Source organism: Lichenostomus cassidix, chromosome 23 (genome assembly GCF_008360975.1).
Source record: "Lichenostomus cassidix isolate B80296 chromosome 23, HeHo_3.0, whole genome shotgun sequence".
NCBI classification, from domain to species: Eukaryota; Metazoa; Chordata; class Aves; order Passeriformes; family Meliphagidae; genus Lichenostomus; species Lichenostomus cassidix.
Window position 1 is genome coordinate 3,203,372 of NC_139503.1, and position 13,589 is coordinate 3,216,960.

Consider the following 13,589-nt stretch of genomic DNA (forward strand, 5'->3'; position numbering starts at 1 on the left):
CAGCACCTGGCCTGAAATTAAACTTCTAAACCACTTAAACCACTCGCTGCCCTTCCCAGGTGCCCAAAATGGCACAGACCACACCACATGAACAAAGAGGCCTGAGGTCTTTGGGCAGGTGTTTATTGTCAGCCTGGCTGTGCCATTATACTGGTGTTCCCTCCTCTGCTTGCTTCTTCTGTGCCTGCTGCTCCTGCTGTTCCCGTGCAGCCCTTGGCCTCGCCTGCCGCTCTCTCCTCTGCTTCAGTCTCTCTGCTGCTTTCAGCTTCTGCTTCTCCTGGAACACCTGCAGGAGCAAAAGGAGGTGGGAAAGTGAGAGATGGAGATGCCTGCAGTTGCTCCACCACAGCTCAGATCCACTCCTCTCTCTGTGCCTTCTTTGCTCCAGGGAACCATCCAGGATTATTCCATTACAAACCACCCAGGCACAGAATCCCTGAGGCTAGAAAACACCTCTGAGTCCAGCCTGTGACCAATCAACCAGACCAGAGCACTGAGTGCCACATCCAGTCATTCCTTGGACACCTTTGGTCCAGTCCTTTGGTTATAATTCCACTGCACTGAAATTTGGCATTTACTAACCGAAGGTACGTCCAGCTTTTAGTTCTGCTCAGTTATACCAAGATCTACTACATCCAGCAGTTACACCCATATATTCTGAGCAAATCAGGGCAGACAGTGGGTGCACCCATGTTTCTGTTCCAAACTGCCATCAAATTATCTCACATATCAGTTCCCATACCAGGCTTTGAGAAAAAAAGCCAGTTAGAATTGCACATTTTTGAGCAAACCAGTAGCACAACCTGAAGTGCCTGACAACATTGTGTCGCCAGTGCCCACAATGTAACTGTTATCTGTGGAGCTTTTGGCTGAGCTCAGGCAGTCCTTTACAGAACTTTACAGATCTTTACACGATCAAAGTCAAAACCTGGCTTAGGACCACTTGGCTATCAATCATTTCTAACTTCTACAAAGGCGTTTCTCCCTGTCCAGCCTGCTCCATACCTTGATGCACAAAGCCTTCTTGACCAGCCAGCGCTTGGTGATGCGGCGGGTGTAGGGCTGGGGGGGAGTGTACTGGATGTCCAGCTGTTTGCAGGTGTTCTCAAAGGTGCTGTAGTTCACCCGCCGCAGGTAGCCCAGCATCTTCCTGCGCCGGTCCAGCTCCATCAGCATGCACCGGCGGTTGCTTTTGTCCTGCAAAGCACCCAATGCTCACTCCACTGCAGACAGATTGTCCTGCCATGCCAATCAATTACTGAGAACAGATTTTGGCTGATAGGGAGTGATCAGGTTAAGGACAGAGGCTCAGAACAATTTCTGTTGGCAGATACTGAGAGTACATCAGGTCAGCACAAGCTGATCCAAGGAGATATAATTTACTTTGCACTGGAAGTGCTTTCTCCACTTCGTGGCTGCACCTTCACCTTCCCTGAAGACTGTTCAGCTTGTGTAAAGTTTCAGGCTGTGCCAAAGCTGCAGGGAAGGTCTTCTGGCTAAAACTTGCTTCCCTTGAAGTGTGCTGCTCCAGAATAACACCTTTTTATTTTATTTTGTTTTTACCTTTTGCATTTATCTTTGTTTTGACAGAAATTAAATACGAAAATAATCTGTGACTTGGCTCCGTGACTGTCTGGCTGTTCTTTGGAAGGGCACAAGCATAGCCTGAGCCACACCAGTCAGGGCAATCCCTCATGGGAGACATCTCCCTGTTCTGTACGAGTGATTTGTGTAAAGAACAGGCTTCAGCCAACGAATTCCAAAAGGTCTTTTAGCTGCAACACTTGGTACAGCTTCTGGCTCTAATAAAAAGCTGAATTCTGTTCTCTTTTACCCTTCAAGTTTTCATGAGTAACAATTATTCACTTCTTTCAAATGCAATTATCAATCCATTTCCCACCTTCTGCCCTCTCTTTAATATCTCTTGTTCATAAATTCAGTTGAGATGTCTCAAATTTGGGCCTGAACCCAGGTGGATGCACACAGGGAAGTGGGACATTCACACAGTCTTGTCCACCAAACATTTCCATGAGCAGAACAAGCACAGACTTTGCTCTTTGTTTGTAACTGCAGCTGCATTCATTAATTAGTGAAAACTAAGTGGTGAAGCCACATCTGCAGCGAGGAGAAATGGAGCTCAACTCTGCCTAAAGGGATCTGCTCAGCCATTTCCTCCACTACAGCAACAAACCAGAACATGGACCAGAATCGGCGAGAATCCAGCTGTGCCTGAGCCAGCAGCTCCCCACACTGGCACCAGGGAACAGCCAGAACAATTTTATAAACCTCCTCAGGAAAGCCATAATCCCCAGGATTAAAATCCTTTTGTTCTAAACTGAGAAAACCACCTGAGCAGCTGCTGCATGTGGGCTCAGACGCCCGAGTTACCTTGGGATGCCTCTGGAGGTGCTCCTCGAGCGTGCGAATCCTGGCAGTCAAAATAGCAACTGTAAGGAACAGAGAGAGAAACTGTGAGAGCAGCAGCTTTCCCAGGTGATCTGAGATCATCTGCCCTGCTTGAAGCTGTCATCTGAGCTCTGCTGCTCCTGCAGGTACCCACAGCACACAGCAGGCACTGCCCACAGCAGTGTCCACAACAAACACTGCCCACAGCAGTAGAACAAACACTGCCCAGAGCAAACACTGCCCGTGACAAAACACTGCCCACAGTAAGCATTGCCCACAACAAACACTGCCCACAGCAGCACAATAAACACCGCCCATGGCAAAACACTGTCCACAGCCCAATGGACAGAGCACAACAAACCACAACATGCAACCTGCAGAGCTGTGATTGTTACTAGGCTGCTTAATTAGAAGGCAAAATTTTAACAACACATCCTTTGAATTCATCTGTGAATTTATTCCTCTTGCACTCATTCAATTCCCATTGATCTGACATTCATTTTACCTCAGAGGATTTAAGCTCTGGGGGAGTAGTCACCAATAAAGGGTTTTTTTTCCAAGGGCAGCAGCCAGGTCTTTGGGATTTTGGGCTCTGGAGGGAGGGGCTGAGGAACTGAAGGGTTTTACTGATGTCAAAGCAGTGGTCAGTGTTGGTCAGTGCACCATGGCCTTTGTCCCTGCACTGTCCCCACTGTGCTTCAGACACAGCTCTCTGATGCAGAGGGAAATTTGGGTTCCATGGCTAAATTTGTTTATTTTGGTAACAGCTGCAGCTCAGTGCTTCATGTCACAAAGCACTCCAAGCAGAATAATGCACACACTGCCTTTGGAGGGTGGATGTGGAGCAGGAATTTGGAAGCACCACAGCAGCCTCTGCAATGCTTCTAGACCTGGAGCAGTCCTGCAGGGCATCCTGCAGGCTACCTGCCTCTCAGGGGCTCTCCTGGAGGAGATTCTCCTGAATTATACAGCAAACTGGAAGTGCTGGGGTGGGAACAGCTGAACAAAAGCAGAGATGTTTCATCTGCCGACAATATCTTTCCCTTTTTTAACTTGCCTTGCACCTCAAAGGAGCCATTGTCATTTGGAGACCTCCTGACCTTCTCCACCAGCTGCTGTATCTTTACCTTCATCTTCTCCCTCTGTGGGTCACAGAAAAGAGGTTGTCACTGTCTCAGGAACACTAGAGGTCAGAGACACTCAGCTCTCTTCCCAAACACCCAGATACAGGCTTTGTAATTCAGACCTTTATTCAGTGCTCTTACTTTTTTTTTTTTAAGATGAACTGGCAAGCATAGAGGAATGGCATAGAGATCTTTGTGCCACTTTATTACCTATTTACTTCATTTTCTGGGCATATGGAAAGTAAAAATAACTTGAAGGACATCTGCTGCCCAGTGCAGTGGTTTCTAGAACACAGGGGGTCAGCCAAGAGCAGCAACAGAACAGCTCATTGCCCTGTGACCCCTGAATACTTTCTTCTCTCATTCTAATATGCAATTGTTACCATAAAGAAGACTGTGTGATAAATTTTAAGAGCAAACCAGACTTATCACTGTAATGTATTTTATCACCCCAGATTTATGGTCACTTAAAAATACAGTAAGTGGAAGATATTTAGCAACACAGTCTCTCATGAAGGTGCTCATTAAATCTGTATTTTTCAAGGAAGCAGAATGAGACTGACCTGACTTGCCATTTCCAGGGACAACATCCTTTTCACTACATCATCCACGCTGCAAGGAGATGGAAAAATAGCTTATAAACCAGAAACAAGTCTATTTAACAACAGCAATGAGCTCAGGTTCTCAGAACATGCTCTACAAATTTACAGGGACTCTCCTCCCCTCCCAAACCTGGCAGCCATAAACTGGTGCTCACATTCCTAAGCAAAATCATGGCTCAGATTACAGGAGCATCAAGCAGTTTTGCTACAAGAATATTTCATTTTCAGACTGGTTCCTTCAGAGATCAGTGAAAGTCACAGTCGGGCCACTGGGGGCCCTCCCTGCATCACACACGAGCAGCTCTGCATCAGAGCACAACAGTGCTGAGCCCCAGACCCCAAATTCAGCAGCAGCCAAATTCAGGTTGAGTTGTTTAACAACACTTTCCATCACCTGAGTTCAAAACAGGCACAGATTATTTGCAAGGTGATTATTTCTAGTATTTCAATATTATTTCCTTTTTTTTTCTAATGGACTATAAAGCCCACAGAGCATGTGGGTAACCAGAACAATCAGGCTCTGATCACTGACTGTGTCTGTAAATTTGACTTTCCAACTGATTTTGCAATTTTTGTGCCTGCAGAGCATCAATAATTAATCAGTGAGCAGGTGACAGCTTCCATGTCCCATGTAAGATAGAAACCCCTGGAGATTCCAGACCTCCCCTCTCCCTGTTCATACCTGTTCATTACTGGGAGATTGGCATAATCCTTCTTCAGCATGGCAGGAGGAAGGTCATCCAGATGGCTGGGGATGTCTGCAAAGAGGAGATGAATATTTGAGCAGGAGCAGGACAAAGTCAGACCCCTGACCTTGCACAGCAGATCAGAGGAAACATGTTCTGAAGGAAACTGACTGCGTGCTCCAAACAAGAAGGAAGAACTGAGCAGATCCAGCCAAGATGGCAGGAGCTGAGTGAGAAAAATAGGTTCAATCTCTTCCCTTCAGCACTCTAGACTTACAGCATGGTGTTCATATATTTACAACAATCACTGAGCACAGAGATCACAGACTACCAGAACAGTTTGTGCTGGAAAGGCCTTTAAAGCCCATCTCATTCCACCCCCTGCCATAAGCAGGGACATTTTCCACTATCCCAGGTTGCTCCAAGCCCTGTCCAGCCTGGCCTTGGACACTTCCAGGAAGCCACAGCTTCTCTAGGCACCCTGTGCCAGAGCCTCACCATCCTCATAGATCTCCTGCAAATGACAGTTGTTCATTTCCCCACATTTAGGAGCTGCTGAATCTTCTGAGTAACTTTTCAGCTTGCAAGGAATTATTTCTGGAATGATTTCTGTGCCATGAAGGTACAACTCTGAGCACGTCAACAGTAAAACATTTGGTCCTGAGGGTCCTGACATACCTTTCCTCTTCCTTGTCACAGGTCTGGCATAACCCCTGGCTGCCTGGAGAATGGGACTGCAGGCTGGGTGGGAGAAACAAAGAGATATCAGACTTGTGTGCACTTTTCCAGCTCTGTACATGTCAAACTCTGCTCAGTCTGTATGAGGTCAGGGCACTGAGACTCTGAGGTGATCAGAGACCAGACAGATCTTTAGTCCCAGAGGAGTGTGGGAAGGTTCAGTGTGGTTCTCACATGGTGCTGAAACAAACCAAGCTGTGCTGCTTGACATGAGCAAATGCTGAGGCTGGAGCAGCAGAACAGACTCTGAGCAGAGTGTGAGAGCTCCCCTGTGCAAATGTGTTCATTTAGAGGGTTTGAAGTGGTGAATTAACTGATGAATCAACTCAATCTCATGAGTGAGGTGGAGGGGCTGCTCTGGACCAACCCAGTGTCAGAGCTCAGGGGCAGTGACACCTGGGGACAGCCTGGGGACAATCTTTGTCTGACACAGCTCGGTACAGATGTGAAATCATCACCACCCAGGACTTTGTCATTCTTTGACCTTTCAAGAACAAACATTTCCAGGTCTCTTTCAGGACCTGTTGCTGGAATCAGGACCTGCTCCAGGCCATTCCCCATGCCCCGCTCGGCCATCCCCGCTCGCCCACGGTGCTCCGAGAGACCCCCGGGATCCCACCCGAGCCCCCCTCCCCAGCCGCACCCCGGGGACCCCCAAGGTCACCCAGCCCCTGTCTCGTTTCAGGGGGGACAGACCATTGGGAAGGTGTGTGACCCCCTGAGTGACCCCCGGCCACCCCAGACCGCTCCTTGCCCCACATCCTCAGCTCCCAGCCCGGCCCTGCCCGCTCCCCAGTTCCATCAGCATGGCCGCTTCCCCTCCCTCCCTCCCTGGGGCCTCCCGAGCCCCCCGCGCCCCTCACCGGGCTCTGCCGTGCCCAGCACGGCGGCCCCAGCTCGGGCCTGCCCCGCCAGGCCGCGGCCCAGCAGCGCCAGCATGGCCCGCGTTCAGCGGCGCGCCGCCATGGGCGCCGCCATCTTGCCCAGGCGCGACCGGCGAGCGCCGAGACAGGGCGGAGGCAGCGAGCGCCGAGCACGTCGATGGCCGTCGCGGATCTCGGTCCCCTCCCCGTCCCTGTCCCTGTCCCCGTCCCGGTCCCTGACCCTTCCCTGTCCTTGTCTTCGTCCCCGTCCCGGACCCCTCTCTGTCCCCGTCCTAATCCCGGTCTCTCTCTTGTCTCCGTCCCGGTCCCGTCCCCATCCCCATCTCCGTCCCTGTCTCGGTTTCGTCCCCTACCTGTCCCGCTCCTGGTCCCGTTCCCGATCCCCATCCCCGTCTCGGTCTCGTTCTTGGTCCCCGTCCTGGTCCCGGACCCCTCCCTGTCCCCGTCTTCGTCCCGGCCCCTTCCCCCTCTCCTTCCCCGTCTCGGTTCCGTCCCCATCCCCATCCCCATCCCAATCCCACAGAGGCGCCCCGGTTGTTCTCAGCAGGTCCCCGTTTATTTCGGAAGGAGAGGGTCAGGAGGGGACAAACACACAGCGCGGGGTGGAGCCAGGCAGCGCCCCGGGGAGCGGCTGGAACCCCGCCGGTGTGCCCCGCATCCCGGGACTCCCGCTGGCGGACCCGGTGTGGCCGCCCGGCTCCATCCCGCGCTAGTCCGCCCGGCACTCGTGCAGCTCCTCGGCCCCGCCGATGCGGAGCCCCTGCAGCAGCGGGAAGGTGGCGGGGGGCTCCTCAGGGAACCCCCAATCCCCCGTACCGCCGCCGCCGTCCCCACGGCCCCGCAGGTTCTCGTAGAAGCGGGGAGCAGGCTCGGGGAGCAGCCGCTGCCCCCGGTACCCCGCGCCGCCCACCCGCGCGTACTGCACGGGCTCCCCGGGACCCTCCTGCCGCACGTAGGGCCGGGGCAGCGCCGGGAGCGCGGCGGGCAGGGCGGGGGGCTCCTTCCCTGGCTGCTTCCCCGGTACCCCTTCCAGCACGGTGACCGTGGAGATGGCAGCCGGGCCGGGCTCCCTCGAGGCGACGACCTGGAGCGGCTCCTGGGGACAGCGGGAGGTCACAGCCGGTGCCATCTGCCCCTGCTGCCCCTCAGGGTGGCTCCGCGCCTCAAGGCCATGTTCTGGGGGGGATTGGGGTGCCGGGGAGCAGCCGGCCCGGTCTCACCTGCGGCACCGCTGCCGGCACCCACTTGCCCAGGCTGCTGTTGGCAGGGTCGGGGACACTGGGCCAGAGCTGCTCCTTCATCCTGGGGACCACGAGACGAGGGGACTCAGCAAGGGGGGCTGCAGTGGGTGGCCTCGGGGCTGAACTGGCTCACACCAAGCTCCTGGCGGGATGTCATCCTGTCCCACCGGCAGCCCAGACTGGGGCGGGGCTCCCATACTCACCGCTCGTTCTTCTGGAAGCAGATCAGCAGCACCATGAGCAGGACAAAGACCAGCCCCAGGGTCAGGAAGAGGAACTGGATCTCGGTGTCATCTGGGAAGCAGGACAGGGTCACAGGGGACTGCAGTGAGCACCGCCAGCTGTGCTGTGCCACCAGGTTCGGAAAAGTCCCCTCCCACAGCCCCCCGGGTGGCTGCAGCCCTCACCCAGCACTGTGGTCACCAGGGTCAGGCTGGTGCCGTTGGTGCTGCCAGCGGCCGTGGATGCCATGATGTGCACTTTGTAGAGGGTCGATGGCTTCAGCCCCTGGATGACAAAGGAGCTGAGAGAAGGATTCACGGTGGCACCTGGGGACACACGGAGCTGTTGGTGTGGTGGAATCCCCTCACCTGCACAGCCCCTCCACTGGAAGGGGCCCTATGAGAGACCCATACACCCCCCGACCCTCTCTGAGGAGGACACAGGGTCTGCCGATGTCCCCACCCAGCACATCGAGGTGGGATGGAGGGCAAGGTCAGTGGTGCTGTGGGCAGGACTCACTGGCCACGTCGGCACTGGTGTTGGCCCAGAAGATGGTGTAGCTGGTGATGAAACCGTTCTGCATCTCCACTGGCAGTGGCTCCCAGCACAGCTCTGCCTCTGACTTGCTGATCCTCTTCAGATGGAGCTTCGGGGCATGGGATGGTGCTGAAAAGAGCAGGACAAGGGACCAGGCGCTGAGCAGAGCCACTACCTCGGGCGGGAGCAGGCTGGGGGGGTCCTATTTCCGAGGTATGGCTGTCAGACACTGCCCATGCTGTGGGGCAGCTGGGAGCACCTTCAGAGACGAGCCAAATCCAGCCCTGCAGACTGAGCTCTTTGTTACAGCCCCTGGATTGGGGGTGCCTTGGAGAGAGGCTGTCCCTCCTCTTGGAAGGGCAAGGCCTTGGCTGTGGGGGCTGCTGGGGGCACACATACCCTTCTGCTGGGAGTAGGCTGCGGTGTGGACGGGCACCCCGACCGTGCCCTTGTAGAGGGGGTACAGCGAGATGTTGTAGCGCTGGAAAGGCTCGATCCCGCCTGCAATGAAGAGCGGAGGGGGCAGGGGGTTTGGGACTTTGTCACCTCCGCCCCGCCCCGCCAGCCCACCTGCCCTAGGGGTGGATCCAGAGGAAGGAGGGAGGGTGGGGAGTGGGCTGGGGGCAGGGCTTGGTCGTGGTTTGGCCAGGATGGGTGTCAGCTCTCTCTGGGACAGCTGACCAGAGGTTCAGAGCCCTCCGGCAGCCCCTCTTACCCTGGATAAGGGCTGAGGTGGCTGCCCCATCACGCTCCATCTGCCAGCACGAGCTGCAGTGCCCCGGCTGTGCTGTCACCCGCTGCCACTCCAGGACGTAGGCGACCACTGGGGTCAGCGGTGACTCCCAGTGCACCCAGAGGCTGTCCTCGCCCGCAGGCACGGCCCGGAGCCCGGCCAGGGGCTGACCTGCAGGGACAAGCAGCCGGGACGATGGGAGAGGGGAGCACCTCTCCCGCATCACCCCCTGTGTCCCCCAGCCCGGAGCCTGCCCTGCTCCTCACCCAGGCTATGGACCCCATGGCAGCCTGCTCGGGGCCAGCAGAGCCCGGGGGGCACGCAGAAGTTTCGGGCACTGCCCTCACCTTTCCTCTCCAGGAGGACGACCTCAGTCGGTGCCGACTCGCCAGCGGCGTTGTAGGCTGAGAGATAGACCCTCCTGGTCCCCGCGGGCACCGAGAAGTTGCACTGGGTGTGGGTGGTGTTGCAGATGGTGGGGGGGTCCCTGCCCCTCCTCCGGGGGCTCAGGGTGACGCGGTACCCCAGCACTCTCCCGTTGGCCTCCCGCTGCCGTGGGGCCTGATGCGGGCAGGGGGTGCTGGTGTCAGTCCCTGCGGGATCTCGGGCTGCAGGGCAATGCCCCGGCAGCTCCTGAGCCCCCGACCGCCCTGCTCACCTTCCAGCGCAGTTGCACCTCCAGCCGCCCCCCTGCCCCGGCCGGCTGAGCCCCCCACCACGCGTCCAGCTTCCCTGTGGGGGCTGCAATGGGAGGAGGGTGGGAGGAGCTGAGAGGGGCCAGCGTGGCCGTGCCCCCAGCGCTGTGCCGTGTCCCTGGGCAGAGGGGACCCTCCGGGTGACTCCGTACTCACCTTTCTCGTGGGTGGTGTAGTTCCTGCCCGGGCTCCACTCGCTCCAGTAGGCCAATGCCGATGCTGATCTCCGCCGGCACCGCATCTGGAAGTGGTACTGCGTGCCGAAGAGGAAGCCGCAGCGCTGCGCGGTGCCGGCCCGGCCGATGATCCCGGTGACCTGGTGGCAGCCGGAACGAGGGCTGTGCTGGCTCCTGCCTCGGGCAGGGGCTAGCCCTGGTGTGGGTGCAGGAGGCACCTTGCCGTCCCCCTCCCGCACGAGCATCCCACTGCTCGGAGCAGAGAGAGGGTCCCAGCTCCTGCCCGGTCCCTCTGCCCAAGCAGCACTCACCAGGGCCCAGGCAGAGTCCTCAGGTGCCCTGTAGCGCAGCTCACACTGCAGCTCCATGTGCCCCGTGCCCTGCGCCACGTCCCAGGCCAGGGCGATGCAATCGGTCTGGAAGGGGATGGACTGGATGCTCTGCAGGGTTGGGGGGTCCAGCTTGGCTGGAGGAAGAGCAGGGGAGAGCTGGAGAGGTGTGCGGTGGGCAGTGCCCGGAGCCACGACCTCACATGTGCCTATTGTTAATGCCAGGAGCTGCAGCCAGGGTGCTGCAGCAAGAAATGGGGAGAAACCACCCCAAAATATTTGGGAGAACAGCTGGTGGCAGGGGACAGAAACACGTGTGTGCCTGTGCTTGGGATGGGGTGATGCTCAGGAGTGCAACACCAGCACTGCTCTGCATTAATACCTATGCAGAGAAAGCAGATTTCATGGGGCTTGGTGTCTGGAACACCCCACATTTGGGTGAGCCAGGGGGTGAGAGAGTGGCACAGCCATGGCAGGGCTCAGCTGGTTCCTGGGCAGCCCTTTCCCAACCCCAGGTCAGGGACGATAAGCCTCTCCATCTGGGAAGGCTCCTTTTATAAATAGTTTATAGGCACTGGATCCATTATTAATAGACCTCCTGAATAAATGGGTAATCAATTGCTGGAGGAGCTGTTGAGTGCAGCAGGTCAACTGGCAGCTCATAACCCGCCGCGTGTGCTGCTCAGTCGGTAACGCAGCTCTGGCACCGATTCATCCCGGCAGGACATTCATCACGGAACCTGCCCGTAAAATGTGACCTCCAAGCCCGACGTGCTTTAATGGCACTTTAATACCCCTGTCACCGCTGATGAGCTTCCCTGGCCCCTGACCTCTGCGCCGTCACTCACCGACGTCCATGGGGTCGATGTAGAGATGCTCTGATTCGGCCGTGCCCAGGGCGTTGGTGGCAGACACCCAGATCTCCATTTGCCGGTACAGCTGGAGCAGCCGGCGTGGCACGGTGCAGTGGCTGTGTCTCCCTTGCGGGGTGCAGCCCGTCACAGCTGGGGCTTTGGTCCTGCGGCAGCCAGAGCAGTGGGCTCGGGATCCCTCTGGCAGAGGCTTGCCGTGGGATTTGGCAGGGGATGGTGGTCCTGGGACTTACCCAGCACACTTCAGCGCGACGCTGGTGGGGAGGTGGCTGTCGGTTCCCTGCTCCCACTGGCACGTCAGCCCGTAGTCACTGAGATTCAGGACGCAGCTGAGGTTGAGGGGCTTCGCAGGAGGGTCTGGGGGAGAGCAGCCGAGGAAAAGTCTGAGCAAGTGACTGTGCCTTCTGGGGAGGAGGGTGACCCTTGCTGCCAGCAGACTTACAGCCCGCCTTGATCTCGGCCATGCCAACGCGCTGCTTGGTCCCATTCCACTCCACACAGCACCACAGCCTGGCGTGCGTGCGGTTGAACCGGGGCAGGGTGAGGTTGGACACCTCCGTGCCCCCTGGACCCTGGCGCTGGCTCCCGGCTACGAACTTGTTGTCCAGCATCCAGCTGATCCGGACCTTTCCCTGCTCCAAGCCGCGGCAGAGCTCTCTCTGGATGGTGCAGGAGGCTGTGACAGCCGAGCCCAGGGGCACAATGGGTGAGCCCACAGCCACCGAGGCGCAGCCCAGTGTCCCTGCAGGCAGGAAAAGCATGTCACATCCTGGGCATAGCTGTGACAAAGCCATCTCAGCTCCTCAGCGCCCAGGCAGGACAGAGGGATGAGCCTGTTCCCTTAGATGGGCCCCCCAGCCCTGGAGAGGAAGAGCCGAGCGTTGGGCAAGCCACCGGCACGTGCCGGGCCCCATCCTTCCCGTGCCTGCTGTTCTGCCACCGTTCTGCCTGCCCCGTGTCCCCGGCCAGCCTGGATGGGCGCAGGGTGCTGGGGATGGTGTGGCTGTGGGACAGGACAGGATGGACCCCACTCACCGCCCAGGTGGAGGAGCAGGAGCAGGGAGAGCTGCAGCAGGAAGGGTGTCCCACAGCGCCTGGCCATGGTCTCCTCGGTGGCTTTGGCATCACCTGGAATGGGGAAAGCGGCTTGTCCTGAAGGTCGGCAAGGGCTGGGGACGAGGAGGGACGAAGGATCCGGGCTCCATTGTCACCGGCGCTTCCTGGAGCAGAATGTCTTTTCGCTGTCAGCGTCAGCCCTTCCCGCAGCCCTTCTGACACCTCCGCCCCCGGCTCGGCGCCCGCACTGCCACAGCCGCCGGCGTGGGAAGCGCAGGGGAGAGACCCCGGAACGCAGGTCTCTCCACACCCGGCCCGGCCCCGCACTCCATCCCGGACACAGCACCCTGTGCCCGGCCGCAGGCACGGGCTGATTTTATCTCCACTATCTCCAGCCGCGGCCGGGCAGAGATTTGCGGTTTGAGGGCAGGTGAGCGCTGGGGAGGCGGAGGGCGATAAGCCGGGAGAGGGAAGCGAATGACCGACAGCAGCACAGCGGGACTGGCCAAAGCTGCGGGGTCCTGCCCACGCCCCCCGGCTGCCCCCGCCAGCTTCACCCCCTGCCTGCTGCTGGGAATGGCCCTGGGAGCGCTGGCTGCCTCCGCCCCTGCCCGGCCGCCCCAGCCTGCATCCTCTGCTCCCGATGGGTCCCTCGTGGCCCAGGAGAGGCTGCCCACATTGTGCCCAGCTCCCGGTGCCCACAGCTCCTCAGCCCCCAAGCCAACATCCAGAGGGAGACAAAGGACTCGAGTGTGGGAAGTGGGACTGAGGCCACCCCTGAGCGCTGGGCACGTGCGGCTGTCCCAGCCAGGGGACTGAGTAGAGTAGCCACACACAAGGTGCTCAGAGCACCGCACACCCACCCCTACCTCACCTCCATCCCTACCTCGCCTCCATCCCTGCCTCTCCTCCGTGTCCGGCCGCCGCTCACTGCCCGCTCGGAGCGCGGGGCTCCGGCTGCCGGCGGCTGTCCGTGCTCAGCCTGTTTGCTAACATGCTGCTTTTCCCGTTAGTTCCTCAAAACCAGGGCCGTTAGTTGCTGTGACGCTCTGAAGAAGGTGATTGCAAAACACTTCCCTGGAGGCTGCGACCCCCTCGCTCGCCGCAGGCAGGAAAGCCCAGAGCACGCAGACACCCCGAGTGGCGTCCGGCCTCCACCCTGCCCGCTCCAGCTGGCACCGCCGGGATGTGGCACAGCCGGTGCCTCTCTGCAACTGCCCTGGGGCCAGCGGGCTGGGCTGGGGGACACGGCAGAGGAACGTGGCAGAGGGCCATGCTCTGGGGAGTG

General features: G+C 58.1%; 2 protein-coding genes across 4 annotated transcripts; both read right to left on the reverse strand.

Moving 5' to 3' along the window:
• Positions 1-102: 102 nt before the first annotated feature.
• Positions 103-6,565, reverse strand: MRPS15 (mitochondrial ribosomal protein S15). Its single transcript, XM_085081027.1, has 8 exons — positions 6,420-6,565; positions 5,497-5,559; positions 4,815-4,890; positions 4,094-4,142; positions 3,464-3,548; positions 2,389-2,447; positions 1,006-1,197; positions 103-286 (listed from the first exon to the last, which is right to left on the reverse strand). Exons 1-8 carry the CDS (start codon positions 6,493-6,495, stop codon positions 146-148), a joined length of 741 nt encoding a protein of 246 aa, XP_084937153.1. The 5' UTR covers positions 6,496-6,565; the 3' UTR covers positions 103-145.
• A 409-nt stretch (positions 6,566-6,974) lies between these two features.
• Positions 6,975-13,333, reverse strand: CSF3R (colony stimulating factor 3 receptor). 3 transcript variants are annotated; one of them, XM_085081146.1, is made up of 16 exons: positions 13,188-13,333; positions 12,281-12,373; positions 11,688-11,987; positions 11,479-11,602; positions 11,222-11,391; positions 10,356-10,510; positions 10,025-10,184; positions 9,832-9,914; positions 9,521-9,734; positions 9,156-9,344; positions 8,840-8,941; positions 8,423-8,569; positions 8,089-8,229; positions 7,885-7,975; positions 7,661-7,742; positions 6,975-7,536 (listed from the first exon to the last, which is right to left on the reverse strand). In XM_085081146.1, the coding sequence occupies exons 2-16, from the start codon at positions 12,345-12,347 to the stop codon at positions 7,150-7,152; spliced, it is 2,412 nt and encodes an 803-aa protein (XP_084937272.1). In that variant the 5' UTR covers positions 12,348-12,373; positions 13,188-13,333; the 3' UTR covers positions 6,975-7,149. The 3 variants fall into 3 exon arrangements, with proteins under 3 accessions (XP_084937272.1, XP_084937274.1, XP_084937273.1); XM_085081148.1 differs by having other exon boundaries at positions 13,176-13,333; XM_085081147.1 differs by having other exon boundaries at positions 12,281-12,465; positions 13,188-13,332.
• Positions 13,334-13,589: the final 256 nt, after the last annotated feature.

What these genes read in the sequence shown, in the direction of transcription:
- MRPS15 (XM_085081027.1), bottom strand. Translation starts at nt 6,495, where the DNA reads ATGCTGGCGCTGCTGGGCCGCGGCCTGGCGGGGCAGGCCCGAGCTGGG. An exon ending in TGGCTCCTTTGAGGTGCAAG is followed by an intron (nt 2,448 to 3,463) that starts GCAAGTTAAAAA and finishes TGTTCCTTACAG; the next exon opens with TTGCTATTTTGACTGCCAGG. An exon ending in ACCTCCAGAGGCATCCCAAG is followed by an intron (nt 1,198 to 2,388) that starts GTAACTCGGGCG and finishes GGTGCTTTGCAG; the next exon opens with GACAAAAGCAACCGCCGGTG.
- CSF3R (XM_085081146.1), bottom strand. Translation starts at nt 12,347, where the DNA reads ATGGCCAGGCGCTGTGGGACACCCTTCCTGCTGCAGCTCTCCCTGCTC. An exon ending in CGTCCTCCTGGAGAGGAAAG is followed by an intron (nt 9,345 to 9,520) that starts GTGAGGGCAGTG and finishes TTGTCCCTGCAG; the next exon opens with GTCAGCCCCTGGCCGGGCTC. An exon ending in CACCAGTGCCGACGTGGCCA is followed by an intron (nt 8,230 to 8,422) that starts GTGAGTCCTGCC and finishes GTGTGTCCCCAG; the next exon opens with GTGCCACCGTGAATCCTTCT.